Source organism: Dunckerocampus dactyliophorus, chromosome 9 (assembly GCF_027744805.1).
Source record: "Dunckerocampus dactyliophorus isolate RoL2022-P2 chromosome 9, RoL_Ddac_1.1, whole genome shotgun sequence".
In the NCBI taxonomy this organism is placed as follows: Eukaryota; Metazoa; Chordata; class Actinopteri; order Syngnathiformes; family Syngnathidae; genus Dunckerocampus; species Dunckerocampus dactyliophorus.
Window position 1 is genome coordinate 4,685,681 of NC_072827.1, and position 19,221 is coordinate 4,704,901.

The 19,221-nt window shown below is 43.3% G+C and overlaps 3 protein-coding genes across 10 annotated transcripts in view; 2 read left to right on the forward strand and 1 right to left on the reverse strand.

Annotated features, from left to right (window-relative positions):
• LOC129188002 (protein mono-ADP-ribosyltransferase PARP4-like) overlaps positions 1 to 1,724 on the reverse strand; it is an 84,525-nt gene extending 82,801 nt beyond the window's left edge. For 6 of the 7 annotated variants that reach the window (XR_008572506.1, XM_054787935.1, XM_054787939.1 and 3 more), the window contains exon 1: positions 1,449 to 1,700. Coding sequence is in view for 5 of the 7 variants with exons in the window: in XM_054787935.1 (XP_054643910.1) it covers positions 1,449 to 1,464 (16 nt within the window). In the remaining 2 variants the exon portion in view is untranslated. Of the gene's footprint in view, positions 1 to 1,448 lie in introns of all 7 variants that reach the window. The other variant, XM_054787938.1, reaches the window with a different exon arrangement.
• The window catches only part of LOC129188003 (uncharacterized), a 38,606-nt gene extending 20,323 nt beyond the window's left edge, over positions 1 to 18,283 (forward strand). For both annotated transcript variants that reach the window (XM_054787942.1, XM_054787943.1), the window contains exon 2: positions 9,947 to 18,283. In XM_054787942.1, coding sequence (XP_054643917.1) covers positions 15,844 to 17,139 — 1,296 coding nt within the window. In that variant the 5' untranslated portion in view covers positions 9,947 to 15,843 and the 3' untranslated portion in view covers positions 17,140 to 18,283. The remainder of the gene's footprint in view (positions 1 to 9,946) is intronic.
• LOC129188004 (glyoxylate/hydroxypyruvate reductase B-like) lies at positions 4,347 to 7,817 on the forward strand. The gene is made up of 5 exons (XM_054787944.1): positions 4,347 to 4,882; positions 5,942 to 6,113; positions 6,178 to 6,356; positions 6,415 to 6,511; positions 6,591 to 7,817. The coding sequence occupies exons 1-5, from the start codon at positions 4,384 to 4,386 to the stop codon at positions 6,745 to 6,747; spliced, it is 1,104 nt and encodes a 367-aa protein (XP_054643919.1). The 5' UTR covers positions 4,347 to 4,383; the 3' UTR covers positions 6,748 to 7,817.
• Positions 18,284 to 19,221: the final 938 nt, after the last annotated feature.

The following is a 19,221-nucleotide window of genomic DNA, read 5'->3' on the forward strand; positions in this document are numbered from 1 at the left end:
TCACGGTTGGGCTCTGGAACCAATCCATCCATTTTCTATACCGCTTCTTCCTCATTAAGGTCGCGGGGCCATGCTGGAGCCTATCTCAGCTGACTTTGGGCGACAGGTGTGGTACAACCTGGACTGGTCGCCAGCCAATCGCAGGGCACATATAGACAAACAAACATTCACACCTATGGGCAATTTAGAGTCGCCAATTAACCTCACCTGCATGTTTTTGGAATGTGGGAGGAAGCCGGAGTACCCGGAGAAAACCCACGCGCACACGGGGAGAACATGCAAATTCTACACAGAAATGCCCAGGGGAGAATCGAACCCAGGTCTTCCCGATCTCCAAGCTCTTAGTGTCTAACCACTAGACCACCATGCATCCCAGGCTCTGGAACCATTTAGTAATAATGGCTCCCTCAAGTATAGGGACCCTATAAAATAAATAAATAAATAAAAAATAATTTAAAAAAGAATGGTGTTAATCCATTTTACTCGATATAAGACATAATTTTTGTTTGAATAAATATCATAAATGATTATAAAACAAAACAAAACAAAAAAAAGTATAGGGACCCTTAAAATCAAGTTCTCTAAATGGATAGGACTGCCTTGTCAGACGCAAATCCATGTAAGCAAGCATGGTAAGCAGTAGCCAAGGAGCAGAAAAGTCCTCCATGATGGTGAGCAGGAGAGCTGGGCAAAGCTAGGCGTTGAAAAGTGTACAATCTATTCACTAGTTATGCGCTGTGCATTCACTTTGATTAAATGAATGAATGTTATTTACTGAACAGAATGAATATATATGTATTTGCGATGCGCCAATTAGGTTTTAATGCTGCCGAATGCGATACAAATCATCCATGAGTCAACATCTCTGCCACCAGCTGCTGTTTTTTGTCATCTTCTATATTAACTGGCAAGGTACTTGTTTTTTGGTTCTAGAAAGAGGATATTTAATTTGACATAATTTTTTACATTTTTGCAAACATGACAAATCTGGTCCTTTTGACCCTCTATTGGCGTAATTAAGGGCCTAGCGGTGTGCCGAGTACATGCTCACAATCTTGCTCACCATCATGGGTGCAAACCCGCGCAGGGCAAAACTACGGAAGTGGAACTTGAGCAGACAGCCTTTAGAAAACCTGTCCATTTAGAGTCCTTGCTTAAAATAATAAAATCAGGACTGTGTTTAAGGCAGCACTGCAACCACATGTAAATAACAAGTTCTCCTCCAATGGAATGGGCTGATGACAATACCAGAGGAACAACGCAGTGGAATAAATAATTAGAATACAAGAGTAGAAATGTACACAGTGTGGGTGGACACGAACATGGATGGGACCCAACAAGGAAGTATAAGAAGGTGCAGCTATCTGATTTGAAACATACGTTACAACAGCGTACAAACAACACTGACATATAGCATTGCAGTGTTAAATAACGTTGCACGTACTTACTCAATTCGTACGTCATGACAAACACAGTAGTAGCTTGCTATCCCGACAATAAGAGTAGCAGACAACCAGGAAGTACAGAGTACAACCATTCAGTTTGGGAGTTTTTGATTTTAGCTGAAACATGAAGACAAAAGGCACGGAGTCACTCGCACGCGACGAGGTAGTTTGAAGTTTAAGTTAAATGAAGGCGTGAGAAAGAAAGTTGGATGTTTAGACAGGACCTGTCAAGTCTGCGTCGGCAATCACGCTGCCAAGAGCCAGGAACTGTTTCAGCTTCCGGTGTATTTTGCAAAATAAAAGCCCAGGTTTCAAAATAAAACCACCAAACAAAATAAAAGAAAAATAAATAAAATAAATCTTGCTGTTTTGTGGTTGAATATGGCCTATTATAAGTAAAAAAAAAAAAAAAAAACCCAAAAAACAAAAGCACATTAAAGCAAATTGTACATATTTAGTGCCAAAATTAGGCATTTTAAAGCATAAAAGTGGCTAAATGAATTAAAATACAAATAGAACACACATTCAAATTACAAACGTTGTAATGATATGTAGTATTGTATACGGGTTCGCACAGCTCACATTTACAACAACACACGAGCACGAGTCTTTATTTTCTCCTATTATGTCTACTATATTGGGCAACAGGGGTGTAAAGGTGACTGTAGGGGTGTTATTTCATGTCTAGAAGGCTCTAATACTGTTCTAAAATGTATTTTAAACAGGTTTTGTATGCTCTAACTACAAAAATATTCCATTCATAAATAAGGAATCCTACTTTGAACAAATTCACTTATGAATGTCTGGTGTGGACCCGATTTAGGGGAATTCTTTTGTGGGGACAATATGAATTGTGGGGCGGTGAATGATGAATCGTGAATGTGCGGAGATCCATTGTGTACTCCACTGTTAGTCATTTTTCCTGCAGCAGGCCTCAATGTCTTGGCAAATCCAGGCTACTTTTTCAGAAATCTAATCAGATATTTGCTCTCCGGAAACAGATGGACTGACAGATTTGAATGTAATTCTGAGATCCTGCTGCAAAGGATGATTAAACAGAGAATTGTTTGCATTTCAGCAGTGGATCAGTAAACAAATAATGATGATGTGTTATTTCCTCATTCATTTTCTCGCTGGAAATCTTAGTTTGCTCCTCACATAGGAGACAGGTAAGTCCTAAACGACGTACTGCTTATCACTCACGTGTGGATAAAGTCAGTTAAAGATGTTTGTGCACGGACCAGATTGATATGTTCATGCATATGCATCGAGCCGCAGGCCGCTGTAATCGCGTCACATTTGTCACAATAACGAACACGGAGACGCGGACGCACTGTGAAATAAATGATGCCATTTTAATTACTCTCCTTGCTAAAGCTGCGCAACTATTTCTTAACAACAATCAATGCTAAATATGTCCTGTCATATATTTGTGACTACTCAACGATTGTTAAGTTTTTTCATGGAACACTCGGAACCGCAGGTTCCCCCCCACTGCTCTACTTGCTGACCCCAGTGCTGTACGCCCCGTGGAGAGGAGACGTTTTCACATTAACTTGTCTTGTTTAATGTCTCACTTTGGCCGGTGAAAAAGTGACCACGAATGCAAACTCAACATCAAGAACTTTGTGTCCCACCCGAGGAAAGAGCTGCTCCAGGTGAGTCTTACTCCTAAAAAACAACAAAAAACCCAACAGCAACAACAACAAAAAAAGAGTATTTGGGGTTTTAGACCTTAAGGTAAGGTTCTGGAGAGGAGGATCCTCCACATAGTTGTATCTTGGATTCATGAGGAGCAGTGTGGTTTTCATCGGTCGTGGAACTGTGGACCAACTCCACACCCTCAGCAGGTTCCTTGAGGGTGCATAGGAGTTTGTATTTTGTGTACTTGGAGAAAGCCTTCAACCGTGTTCCTCGATAAATTCTGTGGGGAGTACTCCAGGAATATGGGCTACCACACCACCTGATACAGGCTGTTCGTTCCCTGTATGACCGGTGTCAGAGTTTGGTTGACATTGCTGGCAATAAGTCGGACCCATTTCCAGTGAGGGTTGGACTCCTCCAGGGCTGCCCTTTGTCACCGATTCGGTTCATTACTTTTATGGATAAAATTTCTAGGTGCGTTGGTGGCTGCAGGATTGGGTCTCTGCTTTTTACAAATGATGTGGTCCTGCTGGCTTCATCAAGCCATGACCTTCAACTCTCACCAGATCGGTTCACAGCCCAGTGTGAAGCAGCTGGGATGAGAATCAGCACCTCCAAGTCAGAGTGGTTCTCGCTCGGAAAAGGGTGGAGTGCCATCTCCGGGTCGGGGATGAGATCCTGCCCAAAGTGGAGGAGTTTAAGTACCCCGAGGTCTTGTTCACGAGTGAGGGAAGAATGGAACGCGAGATCGACAGGCGGATTGGTGCGGCATCTGCAGTGATGCAGACTCTGCATCGGTCCGTTGTGGTGAAGAGGGAGCCGAGCCGAAAGACAAAGTTCTCAATTTACCAGTCCAGCCATGTTCCTACCCTCACCTATGGTCATGAGCTTTGGGTAGTGACCGATAGGACAAGATCGCAGGTAAAAGCGGCCAAAATGAATTTTCTCCGTGTCGTGGCTGGGCTCTCCCTTAGAGATAAGGTGAGAAGCACTGTCATCTGGGAGAGACTCCTCCGCATTGAGAGGAGCCACATGAGGTGGCTCAGGCATCTGGTCAAGATGCCTCCCGGACGCCTCCCTGGGGAGGTGTTCAGGGCACGTCCAACCGGTAGGAGGACTCAGGGAAGAATCAGGACACATTGGAGACACTACGTAGTTCAACTGGCCTGGGAACACGTCGGGATCTCCCGGGAGGAGCTGGATGAAGTGGCTGGGGCAAGGGAAGTGTGGCCTTCCCTGATCAGGCTGCTGCCTCCTGAGCCCCGATCTCGGATAAGAGGAAGAAGATGGATGGATGAATGGAAAATTGAGACTTTTTTTCCTCATTAGATTACGACTTTTTCATCTTTATACTTTGACTTTATTCTTGTCAAATTACAGCCATTTTATACATAACTCCTTCTATCAGGAGGTGATGGAAGAGGAGCGACCATGGGCGTTGGTGTCGGAGGTGGGGGGCGAGTTCGGCCTCCTGGAGGACATGGCTGACATCATCAGGCAACACTTCCACATTGTTTGCTACAAGGACTTCCTTCAAAACCCGCAGCTTCACGCTCCCAGGATCCAGGTCCTGCTAATGTGGAAGTACTACCCAGAGGCGGAGCTCAACCTGTTAAGGTCGCTGCCCTTCCTCAAGGCTGTCGTCAGCGGCGGGGTGGGTGTCGACCACATGGACGTGCGCTCCATCAACGACCTCGGGGTGAAGGTGGCCAACACGCCTGGTGTGGTGAGTGATGCCACTGCGGACTTAGCTGTGGGTCTGCTTCTGGCCTCCGCGAGAAACATTCTTGAGGGTGAGAACATTATTTTTTCCCTCTCATGAAATCCAAAACAAGAACATGAAACAATCCATGACCCCTCTAGCATTCATTAGCATTCATTCATCTTTATCCTTAATGATGGTCGCTAGAGGTTGACAGCATAAGAGCTGCCAAAGACGCATTCGGAGGCAAAAATGAGACATTCAGATAATGCGTCATGATGAAATGTTGTGTTCTACACTAGTCTGGAAGTACTGTACAGAACATAAAGTAAAAAAACAACAGGAAGGAACTCTGTGTGATTCTATATTATGTTATTTTCACTCATTGTGTTTACCATATTGGGTAATAGGAGTGTAAAGGTGATAATAGGGGTGTTATTTCATGTCTAGAGGGCGCTAATCATCTTAAAAGGTGTATTTAAAGGGTGGTAAACAGGTTTTCTATGCTCTGACTACAAAAATATTCTTTTTATAAATAAGGAATCCTTCATTGCAGAAATTCACTTATCATGGTCGGGTCCGCAACCAATTAACCGCCATAAACTACTGCATTTTGTTCTGGAGAAAGCACACAAGAGCTAATAAAAAAAGTCACAAAAACATGTGAGAGTTTGATAAAAACAGATTATTTACTCAAAGTAAATCTAAAATAATGTTATTTGGTAATAGCAGAAAGGACATTTAAGCGCAAATACAAATTGACAGCGTAGACATTGACCGGGGGAATGAAAATACATTTCTGGGGGGTCACAATGGATGATAATAGGAGCTGGAAATCTCACATTAGAAATGTACAACATATAGTAGCAAGACAGTGATCACAGTGATTACAGATTACTGTGATTTTAAACTATGACTCCTATTGTACCACATTGTTATACTGCCTTATCATTTTCGATGTATTTAAAATTGAGAGTACATTAGGAATACAGGAAGTGAACAAATGTATTGCAGTTGACGTGAAACAGGGGGGTGTACTATGTGATGTACAGTATTCCAATGTAACTTGTATGCATGTTCAAAACAAATGAAACCATTACCATCACCGTAAGCGAGGAATGATTGGAGTGGTGGTTTTCCCGGATCATAGGTCATCAAATTTCCGTCGACAAGGGCACGTTCCGCATGCCTCAAAGCTTCATGGGAGTGGAAGTGACAGGGTCGACTCTGGGAATCATCGGAATGGGGGAGATCGGCTACAAGATCGCTCAGCGATGCAAAGGCTTTGAAATGAAGATCCTCTACCACAACAGAACCAAAAGGTAAAAGGCCAAAAGGGCGCTTTGACTCCTGCTGGTGAACAAAACGGAGACGCTTTCATTGCAGGAGCGTGGAGGATGAGCGAGCCGTCGAAGCCAATTACTGCCAGAGCCTGAGCGACCTGCTGAGGAGGTCGGACTTTGTCTTGCTCGCCGTCAAGCTGACCTCCGACACCAGCGGCCTCATCAGCCACAAAGAGTTGTCGCTCATGAAGCCTTCTGCCACGCTGATCAACATCAGCCGAGGTGGGCGCCACACCGCTTGAAAGCCTCTTCTTCTTCCAGCTGACGGTGCTCTTTTCAGGTCAAGTTGTGGACCAGGAGGCTTTAGTCCAAGCCCTCCACACGGGAAGCATCCGCGCTGCCGCTTTAGATGTGACTCATCCAGAACCGTTACCGAGGTCAAGCTCACCTCACCTCATAAAAAGAAAGACCAGGGAGGAAGGCTTTGTTTATTCTTTCTTTTTCCATCTCCTGCAGGGACCATCCTCTGCTGGGGCTTCCTAACGTGCTCATCACCCCCCACATCGGAATCAGCACCGTGGCGACAGCTAAGAGGATTGTAGGCTGCATGGTGCAAAATGCTGTGGCTGCAGTAAAAGGCCTTCCTCTTCCCAATGAAGTCAAGATGAAGTGATTCAAGCTCGCTGCATTATCCTGTTGGGAAAAGAACCACAAATTGCTGTCTCTTCTGAAAATATGTGCAAATGCTAAAGAGAAACAAAAGTAAAAAAGCTTTTCAATCATGACAATCCGCTGATACAAAGCCAATATGAGCAATGACAGACAGCAGTGATTCATCCACACGTCCCACAGCAGCCTCAATTTTTCTTCCTAGACATCAAAGAACAGTGACAGCGGGGATGGGGGGGCTTTAACAGTCCCTCACTATATCACATTCAGGTATAAATTCATTATGGTTGTAAACAAACAAGTAAACAACAATTAATGGCAAATGCATTCACATTTAATTTGAATGAAGTTCAACCAACACTTCAGGTTGAATTAACCATGAATGAATTAACAGGTTGAATTAAATCAAGTCTGTGATTCATTCTATCTGACAAAACATCACTTGAACTGTAATTTCATGCCTTATTCACCTCCCTCCCCCAAGTATTAAAGAAGTTAGAGCAAATTTCATAGTGGGAAGTGGTGCCTTTGGTTCCCATTGCTTTAACATTGAGTCAAGACAAAATCTGTGATTGACCCACTACAAAATACATCATAAATTAGGCGGTGACATTTGTTTTACAAGTCAACAGAATAGCCATATACATTTTTGTGATCATCAAAAAGTCTGGGAAGTAAAGCAAGTGTCATTTCACTTGGGCCTCACTACACACACCACACTACTAACTGCATGTACACAATAATTCCGGGGCAAAATTAACATATTTAATCAGATTTTATTGAAATTTCATCTGTAGATAGATAGATAAAGTGAATGTATATCATACATATCTTTTATCTTGTCCTGAAGCGCCGATCCATGAGTTTCAAAGGCTTAAAGTGGGGTTCAACTTTCGATGTGACTCGATGTGGTCCAACACTATATGAATATAAAGTACATAAGTATAAATCCACTATATAAAGCGTGGCAATGACATCACAGAAAAACTGAATGGAGTAAGCGCCCGAGGTGCAGGGCGTCTAGAATGGCATAGAATGGCAACACGGCCGAGAAGGACATGCCATGGCTCAGATCGAACTGAAAAAAAGTTTCTCCTCTCATTCCGCGTGGGAGTGGTAAGTTTTCGGCTTCTTAGTCCTTCTTCTCCACTCCGTTTGAAACACTTTAAGTTTTGAAAAATGTAATTGGAGAGGCTAACTACCGGTAGTTAGCTCGCTAGCTTGCTATGCTAGCAGCATCCGTCTGTTATGTCCCTACGGTGATCCTGTAGCCTTTGCAATGTGATGTAAACAAAGAATAATAGGAGTATAAAAGTGACTATATGTTATTTCATGTCTACAGGGCTCTGATAATCTTCGCCCTCTTGTCTCTCACCACCTCCAATAAAGTCACCTCAACACACACTACAACACTTCCAGCCTTCAAAATAATAGCACATCCTGTGGGGGTGCTGCCAAATAAGGGTGTCACAAAAAATAGCTTACATGCCTCCCCCCCAACAAAATCAAACATCCTTGTTTACTCAGTAATGTAAACTCAAATAGTGGCACATAGAACACAAACATCTGCAATTGACATATCCCACAGACATGTTTGATCTTTTTTTTTTTTACTTGCCATATACAGCATATAAACAGTAAAGGTGCATAACGGCCCTTGAGAAAAAGAAAAAAAAAACAAACAAAAACAATATTACACACAATCACAAAAGAACGGCAAAAGAACATAACCACCAGGCCTCAAAGGTAGGTAACAAAATCCCTGAACCGCGCTGGAGGTTTCACGGTCCTCCCTGCACGCGACACAGGCAAGGATGGCCAATACTCCTGCGATCCTACCATATACTCATCCTGCGCAACAGAAGCAGGCAACTCCTCCCACCGTGGAGGTGAACCAAGAGTAGGGCAAGGGCGGGTCTCTGAGGGGGGCTCTGGAATAAGACCACTGGCATATGGTTTCAACCTATCGTAGTGAACTACCTGCGCCCATCCATCCTCAGCGAGGGGGTCACTGATGCAATATGTGAGGCCTGACACCCCCTCCGACTCCAGGACCCCTGTGATCTTAAAGGGGCCCCTCCAGTGGGGAGCCAGTTTCATCCGGTTTTCCTGGGGGTTATGCAGCCACACTAGGTCCCCTACGCTGTACGGTTTATGACGGGCCTTAGAGTCATGATACAATTTCTGTCTCTCGTGAGCAACTACTGCACTCTGCCTGGCGTTCACAAAAGCCACCTCGAGCCTCTCTACCATAGTAGAGACAAAGTCAGCATGAGAGACAGAAAAAACAGCATTATCTGGTTGCCTTGGCACTAACACATCCACGGGGACCCGAGCCTCCCGACCATGTACGAGGTAATAGGGAGTGTACCTCGTGCTCGCGTGAACTGACGTGTTGTAAGCAAAAGCCACCTGCTTCAAATAGTCATTCCATTCACCCCTGCAAGCCAGCAGCGATTTGGCTAGCTGATCGATAAGGGTACGATTCAAACGCTCAACCATACCGTCGGATTTGGGATTATATGGTGTAGTGCGAGTTTTCTTAATGCTTAGCAGTTCACACAGCATTTGTTCAATTTCTGCCTCAAACTGTCTGCCCTGATCGCTATGTACAGCCTCTGGGATGCCATGTGCTAGTGTAACAGATGCGGAAAAAAACATGTATTATCCTGTCTGTAATGTTTTTGTTTATGGGTTAATTTCTCCAAAATCCCAACTTTGTGATTTGTTTTGGTTTCTTCTTAAGTTATAATTTAAAATTTGTAACTTTATTTTCGTATTTCCTTTGCCATGGTATGAGCTTTTATTTTGAAGGCTCAGGGGATGTCATACTGTTGCTCACGTTGTCAGTCAGTCCATGTTTGTGCTGGCTGACAGGTACGTTGGTGTGGGAGCAACTAAGTTTTTTAATAACATTCCAGTGGTTAAAATATTGCTTTATATTAACCTAATGGGACCTATGTTGTTACTTATTTATGTTTCTTTAATAATATGTCGTGTAGTGTGGTTTTGGGGGTGTTTTTGACTGTGGGAGAGCAAGCTAACTAATTAGCTAACAGCCACGTTTTTCTCTCTTATTAGGGGTGGGGGTGTGCGTGAGCGTGCTATCGGGCATTGTCCTGAATGTGCCTTGTTCTTGCACGGCCCGTTGCTGTTGAGGAGCTCACGTGCATGTCCTCATTGTATATTCCACCACACTGCAGGAATAAACTCCTGTTCCAAAGCCATCTCTGTGTCCCTCCATCGTACACCAGAACACAACGCAGTATAGCCGGGACCTGTGGATACACTGGGAGCCCGGCTACATTGGTGCCGTGACCGGGATTTCTTCTCTTCAGATCATCGTCAGCGTGATCACCGGTGGTTGCTGGAACAAGTACAGTAGGGACACTGTAAAGATTTTGACGCTGGAGGAAAAAAAGTATATATAGATTACACACTGAAGCCACTGAGGACTGTTGATATATTTTTTTTTCATGAACCTGAATTTAGCAAATTTGTTTGTGTGTATGTAAAATAAGTTTCATTTGCCTTTCTATATTGTCACTGGATGAAAGTGAACACATTGGCTACAATGGCAGACAGTGAGGCTGGTAAGGGATTGCTTACCTATGATGACAGTGTTCATGCAAGTCTTGGGCGAGGTCGGGGTTTGGGAGGTTATGCAACTCCACTTAAGGGTGTTAGTGTGGTGGGTCACCCAGTTTTATCTTCCACTCACGCGAACCATGAAAGCCTCACACCAAGACAGCATGAACCTAAGTCTGTCACTAGTTTTACAGGCATGGGGAGGGGAACTGGAGTGGTTGGTCTCAGTACACCATGTTTAACCCACATGCACGCTGATGCATCTCCTCCCAGGCAGCAATGGTTTGATGGAAGCAGCCACTCCCCAGACATAGGAAGCCTTATAACACAGTTAGCCCACCAAATTGGTGAGAACATTGCTAATCAGATACAGAAGACTGCAGGTAGTCAGAATGACAAAAGTACTCCCACATCTAGTGTAAATATAGCAGAGGCCCATCTTGAGTTAAATATCTGGAATGAAGTTTGTGATGCAAGCTGATGTCAAAGAGCCACCACATTTCAGGGGTGATGGAACTGATAAGCACACAATACATGAATGGGAAGAAATTATGGATGTCTATTTGAGGAAAAGGGGCATTCCAACACATGAACACTCACAAGAGGTAACGTCGAAACTGATGGGAAAGGCTCGAGATGTTGTAAAGGTCACACTCCGCAGTATCCCTTCTTTAAAGCCTGCTGAAGACCCCAAGCTTGTTTTTGATATTCTTAAGCAGCATTTCAGTGAGGTAACATATTCGACAATGCCCCTTGCAGATTTTTACAACACATTACCTCTGGCAGGAGAAGGTCCAATGGCTTATTGGATCCGCCTGAACAAAGCAGTGGATGTGGCTGATGAGTGTCTAAGGAGACAGGGTAGGAATATTGAGGACCCTGCTCATGAAGTCACCATGATGTTTGTAAAACACTGTCCTGACACTGCACTCTCAAGTGTTCTCAAGTGTAGAACAGCAGAGAAGTGGACATCACATGAGATACAGGAACACCTCATAGAACAGGGGTCGGGAACCTTTTTGGCTAAGAGAGCCATGAAAGCCACATATTTTAAAATGTATTTCCGTGAGAGCCATATCATATTTTTTAACACCGAATACAACCAAATGTGTGTATACAGTATTTAAGGAATACTAGCAATTTTAGAATATCAGTCTCTGAATGTATTCTTTGTAATAATGTTGTTATATTGAAGCTAACCAATAATAAATAACTTTTTACCATTAATGCAACTTCTGGTGCTGCATGGTTTTGTGACCTACTCCGTATCTTTCTTTCTTTTCCTTTTTCATCAAAAGGGTTGTCTCTTCACAATTAGCTAGCTGACTATTTGATTAAAGAAGGTTTGATTAAAGGAGGGACAACCCCAATAATAATCAAGTTTTGGTGTCTGACACGGAAAACATGGGAAGGACAGCTGGCATTGCGCTAGAAAAAAAAATGGATGGGTTAAAATGCATTACAATGCATATTTTGAATTTTGTAATGTTTCTGTTTCTGTAATGTTTTACTTTAAAATGTCAGGAAAACAAATTAAAATAAACACATTTTATGGTGTTAAGAAATGTCTGAGAGCCAGATGCAGTCATCAAAAGAGCCACAACTGGCTCCCGAGCCATAGGTTCCCTACCCCTGTCATAGAACATCAGAGAGAGGCCAAAACAAAGACCCAAGGTAAAATGCGTCGCCCATCACCGCACAGGCAGGTAGGGGCCCATGCTCAGATTTCAACCCCGCAAGGTGTAACTGTCGAAAAGGTGAGGGAGTTCACTGTTGAACAGAATGCGACAGGGCTGTCGTCCACTTCTCCAGCAGAGAATACTTGCATTCAGTCGCTCATCGGCTTGCTGGACCGTGTGTTGGAGCAGAAAGTCCATGCAGTAGTGGCCACAGAACCTAGAAGGGAACAAGCACGTGTCTTTCAAAGGATTTGTAAAGTCTGCCAGGCCATTGATCATTCCACCACAATGCATTGCAGGCAGGAAAACCTTTGCATGGGCTGTTTCAGACCAGGTCACTGGAAGCGAGAATTCCGACAGCGTAGGTCAAGACAGAACGGCCGACCCAATCTGACTCAGTCTCAACCCAGAGATGTACAGGGTGTGTCATCTTTAAACCAGATGGCTCACATATAGAGAGGGGACGTGTGAGCGCCAAAGAAACAACCCTCAAATGTGTTGAAGATTTGAAGGAAGTGTATGCCAATGTATGTAAAGTGATACCAAATGATTGCAGTCATAGTTCAAAACATCCACAGAGTTGACCCGTATGGCGAGTTATTTCATGCTGCAGTGACAATCAATGGTTCTGTTCAGTTGCGAGGACTGCTTGATTCTGGATCAATGGCTTGCACAGTAAGTGAAGTGGCAGAACAGAAACTTGTATCAGAGAACATCCTGACGCAACAGCAAGAAATGACACAGCGTGTTATCCTTGTCGGCTGTGGGGGAGTACAGGTGACTCAAAAGGGCATGTATGACTTGGAAGTGGAATTGTATGGAGTTAAGTGCATGGTTCCAGTCCTGGTAGTTGCCAGACAGGAAGATGAGATCATCATAGGCACTAACATGTTGAAGTATGTAGTCCATCAAATGAAGAACGATGACAGGAGTCTGCAGAGTGTGAGCAGTTTCTGAAGATGATGGGTAACCTGACAAGGTGGAGAGGGACTGATGTACCAGATAAAGTGGGCACAGTTAAGTTGACTCAGGCAGTAACACTACTGCCTAAACAGGAATACTTGTTGTGGGGCCGGTTGCCCAGTAATGTCCTGATGTCACCTGGTAGCAAGGTGGTGGTGGAACACACAACTGGTAAGTGTGTCCCGCGAGGCATTGTTATTGGCAGAGTGGTCACACCTTTGTGGGGAGATGGTTGGACTCCCATGAAAGTGACCAATATCACTGAAAAACCCGTCACTTTGAAAAGAAACTGTAAGCTAGCAGATTTTTCTCCATGCATTGCCGCTGAAGACTTCACACAGTTTCAAGGCTCTTGTCAGGGAAAGAAGGACACAGATGAAGTAAAGCATGATCAAAACAACATAAGTACTGCTACTACTGACCCAAAACAGAAGTTGAAGAACCTTGGCTTGGGACATGTTGATATTGATAGTTGCCAGGTGAGCCACTCTACTAAAACTCAACTGCTGGAAATGCTGGAGCGATATGAGGATGTTTTCCCCTGGATTGTGGTGAAGCCAAGGGCTTTGTGCACAGAATTCGACTCACAGACGACCGTCCTTTCCGCCTCCCATACCGCAGAGTCCCTCCAGCTCATTATCAAAAACTGCGCCAAGTCCTCACTGAGATGGAAGAGCAGGGAATCATTCGAAAATCACTGAGTGAATTTGCCTCCCCTCTAGTGATAGTGTGGAAAAAGAATGGCGACCTCCGAATTTGCACAGATTTTCGATGGCTGAATGCAAGGACCATTAAATTAAGTAAATTTCCCCGCTGTGGGATAAATAAAGTACATACAATTAAGGATGCTCACCCTCTGCCACATCAGGCTGACTGTTTGGCTGCCCTTGGTGGGAACTCTGTCTTCAGCACTATGGATTTAACATCAGGGTTTTATAACCTGCCCATGCACAAGGAAGACAAGAAGTATACCGCCTTCACAACACCACTGGGCTTGCATGAATATAACAGGATGCCGCAAGGCCTTTGTAATAGTCCTGCATCCTTTATGAGAATGATGCTGAGCATTTTTGGGGACTTCAACTTCAGCAGTTTGCTATGTTATCTTGATGATCTGTTAGTCTTTGCCCCATCGGAACAAGAAGCACTCCTGAGGCTGGAGATCGTCTTCCAGAGATTAAGAGAGCACAACCTTAAGTTGAGCCCAAAAAAATGTCACCTGCTCCGAAGGTCTGTGAAATTCCTTGGCCACGTCATTGATGGAGATGGAGTCGCTGTTGACCCTGATAAAGTGGAAGTCATTGTCAAAATGGCAAAGAAAGAGTTGATGGAGGATGATGGCTGCACACCTTCAATTCGAAGAGTAAAGTCATTTCTAGGGATGGTATTTTACTACCAACACTTCATACCAAACTGCTCTTCAATTGCAAAGCCTCTGTTTGCTCTCACCGCAGGTCAAAAACGGAGGGGAAAGGTTGGTAAAATAAATGGAAAGTCAGGAGTCTTCAGAAAGCTTAAACCGACTGACTGGACTGATGATTGCAACTCTGCTTTTGTCAGTCTCAAAGAGAAGCTTTTGAACTGTGTAGTCCTCACTCACCCAGACTTCACTAAACCGCTGATCCTGTCCATCGATGCCTCGCTCGATGGTCTTGGGGCAGTTTTGTCTCAGATACCGGAGGGAGAGACCAAGGCTCGTCCAATAGCCTTTGCAAGCAAGACCCTCACTGGCTCACAAAAGAGGTACCCTGCCCACCGCTTAGAATTTTTAGCATTGAAGTGGAGTGTTTGTGAAAAATTCGGCCATTGGTTGAAGGGTCACTGTTTTACAGTATGGACTGATAATAACCCTGACATACATAATGCCGAAACCGAAACTCGATGCGTGCGAACAACGGTGGGTGGCCAAGTTGTCCCCATACACCTTTAGTATCAAGTATATCCCCGGAACAAAGAATATCGTGGCAGATGCTTTAAGTAGAGATCCATTTACCCGGTCAGTGAGTCAAAGGCTGATCAGTGAGCCATATGAGAACCTCTTGGCAGAGGCTAATGGGACAAAGAAAGGAGGAGTGCAGGATGTTTTTCGGTGCAAAGTTCAGTGTCTTCAGACAGATAATTCTGGTCTTGTCACCCTGGGTGTCACTTCGTCTGATGTAAAGTCCATGCTCGAGGCTCACATTGACTGGGAAAAGGCCGCAGAAACACGGGCCGTTCAGTTTATCAAGGCTCTTCCCCAGATGGTGCCCTCAGGACATGACACACTGTCAGCTCTGTCCTCAGAAGAGCTCAGGCGCAGTCAGGTGACAGATCCAGACATCCAGGAGGTCCTGCTATCTGTGGCGTGTGGAAAACAGCCATCTAGGAGGGAGAGAAGTAGGTTAGCTCCTAAGGCACGAGCACTATGTAAGCAGTGGCACCATCTGAAAATCCAAGATGGCGTCCTGTATAGACTCAGAGATCCATTGACCAGACACACAAGATACCAGTTTGTCCTACCTGCTATTTGGAAGACCAAGGCTCTCTCTGGTGTGCATGACCTTGCAGGTCATCAAGGGCAAGCCAGGACCCTACACCTCGCCAGACAACGTTTTTTCTGGCCGCAAATCGAAAGAGACATTAAAGAATATGTGAAATGCTGCCAGCGATGTATTCTCGCTAAAACCCCTGAACCAGCTGCACGGGTTCCTTTGGAGAGCATCCACACTTCCGCACCCATGGAGTTGGTGTGCATAGATTTTTGGAGCGCTGAGGACAGCAAACAGAGGTCAGTGGATGTTCTGGTAGTAACGGACCACTTTACTAAGAGGCCCATGCTTTCCCCTGTGTAAATCAGACGGCAAAACAAGTTGCAAAGAAGTTGTGGGATAATGTGTTTTGCATATATGGTTTTCCCGAGCGGATCCATTCTGATCAGGGAGCCAATTTTGAAAGCAATCTCATATCAGAACTTTTCAATCTCACAGGGGTGGCAAAGTCACATACAACAGAATATCACCCCATGGGAAACAGACAAACAGAGGTTCAATAGAACGCTTGGCAGCATGATACGTTGCTTGCCATTAGCAGCCAAACAGCATTGGGTACAGCAGATACAAACCTTGACTTTTGCTTACAATGCCACAGTGCATGAAACAACTGGATATGCTCCATTTTATTTGATGTTTGGTCGAGTTCCGAGACTCCCAGTCGACATGGTCTTCAAGCAGGTCTTGAAGGATGCCAATGTGGTTGACAGCAGATCTTATGCCAGCAAACTTATGACAAATTTTCATGAAGCTGCTGCTATTGCCCAGAGACATGCACGAAAAGAGCAGCTACATCAAGCTGATGGTTACAACAAAAGGGTCCGGGGCACTTGTCTGCATGTTGGAGATAGAGTCTTGCTTGCCAACAAAGCAGAAAGGGGGAAAAAGAAGTTGGCTGATAAGTGGGAACCAACAATTTATACAATCATTGATTGCAATCCCCAAACCCATATCTACAGAATCGAAGATGTGACTGGGAAGACCAAAGTTGTGCATCGGAAGTTGATACTGGACGTGAGCTTTTTACCATTCCCTAACCAGACCAGTGCAGAAGCTGAGTCAGTTGCCTCAGATGGGAACGGTGGGTCTCCGTATAGGCCACCCAGCACTTTGAATGGTCTGGCAGAAAAGAACTCTGTGGATAGGACTCGATCATGGCTGCGTTTGTCATTCAATGCTGACAGTGAGTCACTAGAACAGGAAATGGAGTCAGAACAAGAGAATGACATGTCATGTTTCCCAATCAGAGACGCTGGTCACATGATGTGCGAAGACTCCCAGACCGACTCTGTAGTTGACGGGAGCATGGGACAAAGTGAGAAGGTCTCATCGTTGAAAGACTCACCCAGTCCTAGTGGGTTTTCGGAGTCACAGGTAGTCATTGACTATAAGGGCCCCTTGACAGGAGTCCCTAACATGAGAGAGACAGGGTCTTGTGACATCTTGGCCGCAACAGTGAATGGTGGTCTTCCACCAGCCCAAGATTCAGGGCCTGAGGGTCGTGTTGTTAGGACACGTACGGGCAGGGTTGTTAAAGCAGTAAACAGATTGATAGAGAATATGGTGCAGAAGCCGCTTTCTAAGGGTTTAGTGGACGAGTTTATTAGGAAATCTCAATCCTTGTTGAATTTGTTCTGATATGGCTATAGACCCATGGCAATACTGTAGTTTTGTACTTTGTTTGGCAGTGACATGTTCACGACAGTGGTATTTAGTGCCAAGATCTTATGTGGAGTAAAAGGCTCTACATTTACTAGGAGAAACAGCAGCCTGATCAACTCCTGTTCTCTCTTAGCTTATTTAGTAAGTAGCTTTCTATGCTGTATTAAGGACTGTGATTGCAGAGGTCATCTTGGTTTGGGTATGTGTGAACATTGTATCCCGTGATATGGGTTGATTTATTGCATGCTGTTATCTTCAAATGTTTAGGATTTTGGCGAAATTAAGGAGGGGTGAATGTAACGGAAAAAAATGCGGAAAAAAAACATGTATTATCATGCCTGTAATGTTTTTGTTTATGGGTTAATTTCTCCAAAATCCCTACTTTGTGATTTGTTTTGGTTTCTTCTTAAGTTATAATTTAACATTTGTAACTTTATTTTCGTATTTCCTTTGCCATGGTATGAGCTTTTATTTTGAAGGCTCAGGGGATGTCATACTGTTGCTCACATCGTCAGTCAGTCCATGTTTGTGCTGGCTGACAGGTACGTTGGTGTGGGAGCAACTAAGTTTTGTAATAACATTTCAGTGGTTAAAATATTGCTTTATATTAACCTAATGGGACCTATGTTGTTACTTATTTATGTTTCTTTAATAATATGTCATGTAGTGTGGTTTTGGGGGTGTTTTTGACTGTGGGAGAGCAAGCTAACTAACTAGCTAACAGCCACGTTTTTCTCTCTTATTGTGCTGAATGTGCCTTGTTCTTGTACAGACCCGTTGCTGTTGAGCTCACGTGCATGTCCTCATTGTATATTGGTTTGGTTTGGTTTGGTTTGGTTTAGTTTATTTGAACATGAAGGTTACAATGGAATACATCTCGTGAATCATTCTTTGACAGTTCCACATGTCCAAAAGGAGTAGGAAGAAGCAAAGCTTATTTAATCCTACCCCCCATCCATTCTACATCTAGTACAGTACATGTAGTTCACTTCCTGGATTCCATGTCATGTTTTCAGTGATAGTCAGGATAACACATAATAGATAACGGTGAGATAGCCCTCCCCCCAAAAAAAGAAAGAACATTCATAATAATGATAATAATGATGACAATACTAAATAAATAAGAACAAAGCTTTTTCTTTTTTTTCCCTTTCCTTCTTTTTTTTTTTTTTTTTTTAAACACAATAAAGAAAATTATTAAAAAAAAATAAAAATAAATAAATACTATTTTATTAAATAAAAAAAAAAATAAAATAAAATAACAAACCTGACAGAACAATCAGGACTCTTCTGCCTTGTATTTAGCAAACATCAACTGCTTGTATTGTTTTTTGAATTTGCTCATCTCTGTACATTGTTTGAGTTCTTTACTCAATCCGTTCCATAGTTTAATTCCACACACGGAAATGCTGTGGGTTTTCAGCGTTGTTCTCGCATATAAATGTTTTAGGTTTAATTTTCGTCTAAGATCATATTTCTCCTCTCTGATTGAGAAATACTTAATTAGATTTTTGGGTAACGAGTTATTATTAACTTTATATATTATTCTAGCGGTTTGAAAGTGTACTAAATCTGCGAATTTTAATATCTGTGATTTTAAAAATAAAGGGTTTGTATGTTCTCTATACTTTGCATTATGAATTATCCTCAGATCTTTTTTGCAGTACAGTGAGTGAGTGAAGATTGCTTTTGTAATTATTTCCCATATCTCCACACAATACGTTAGATATGGTAATACTAAGGAACAGTACAGAGTGTGGAGTGATTTTTGATCAAGAACATATTTTGCTTTATTCAATATAGAGATATTTCTCGGCACCTTTTGCTGTATATATTTAATATGAGATTTCCAACTCATTTTTTCATCTATTATAACCCCAAGGAATTTATATTCTTCCACTTTTTCAATATCCGTTCCATTAATTTGTATTTGGTCGTACGTGTCCTTTCTACTATTACCAAATAGCATTATTTTAGTTTTACTTAAATTCAGAGATAATCTATTCCTGTCAAACCATGACTTTAATATGACCATTTCATCCTTGACCTTTTTAAATG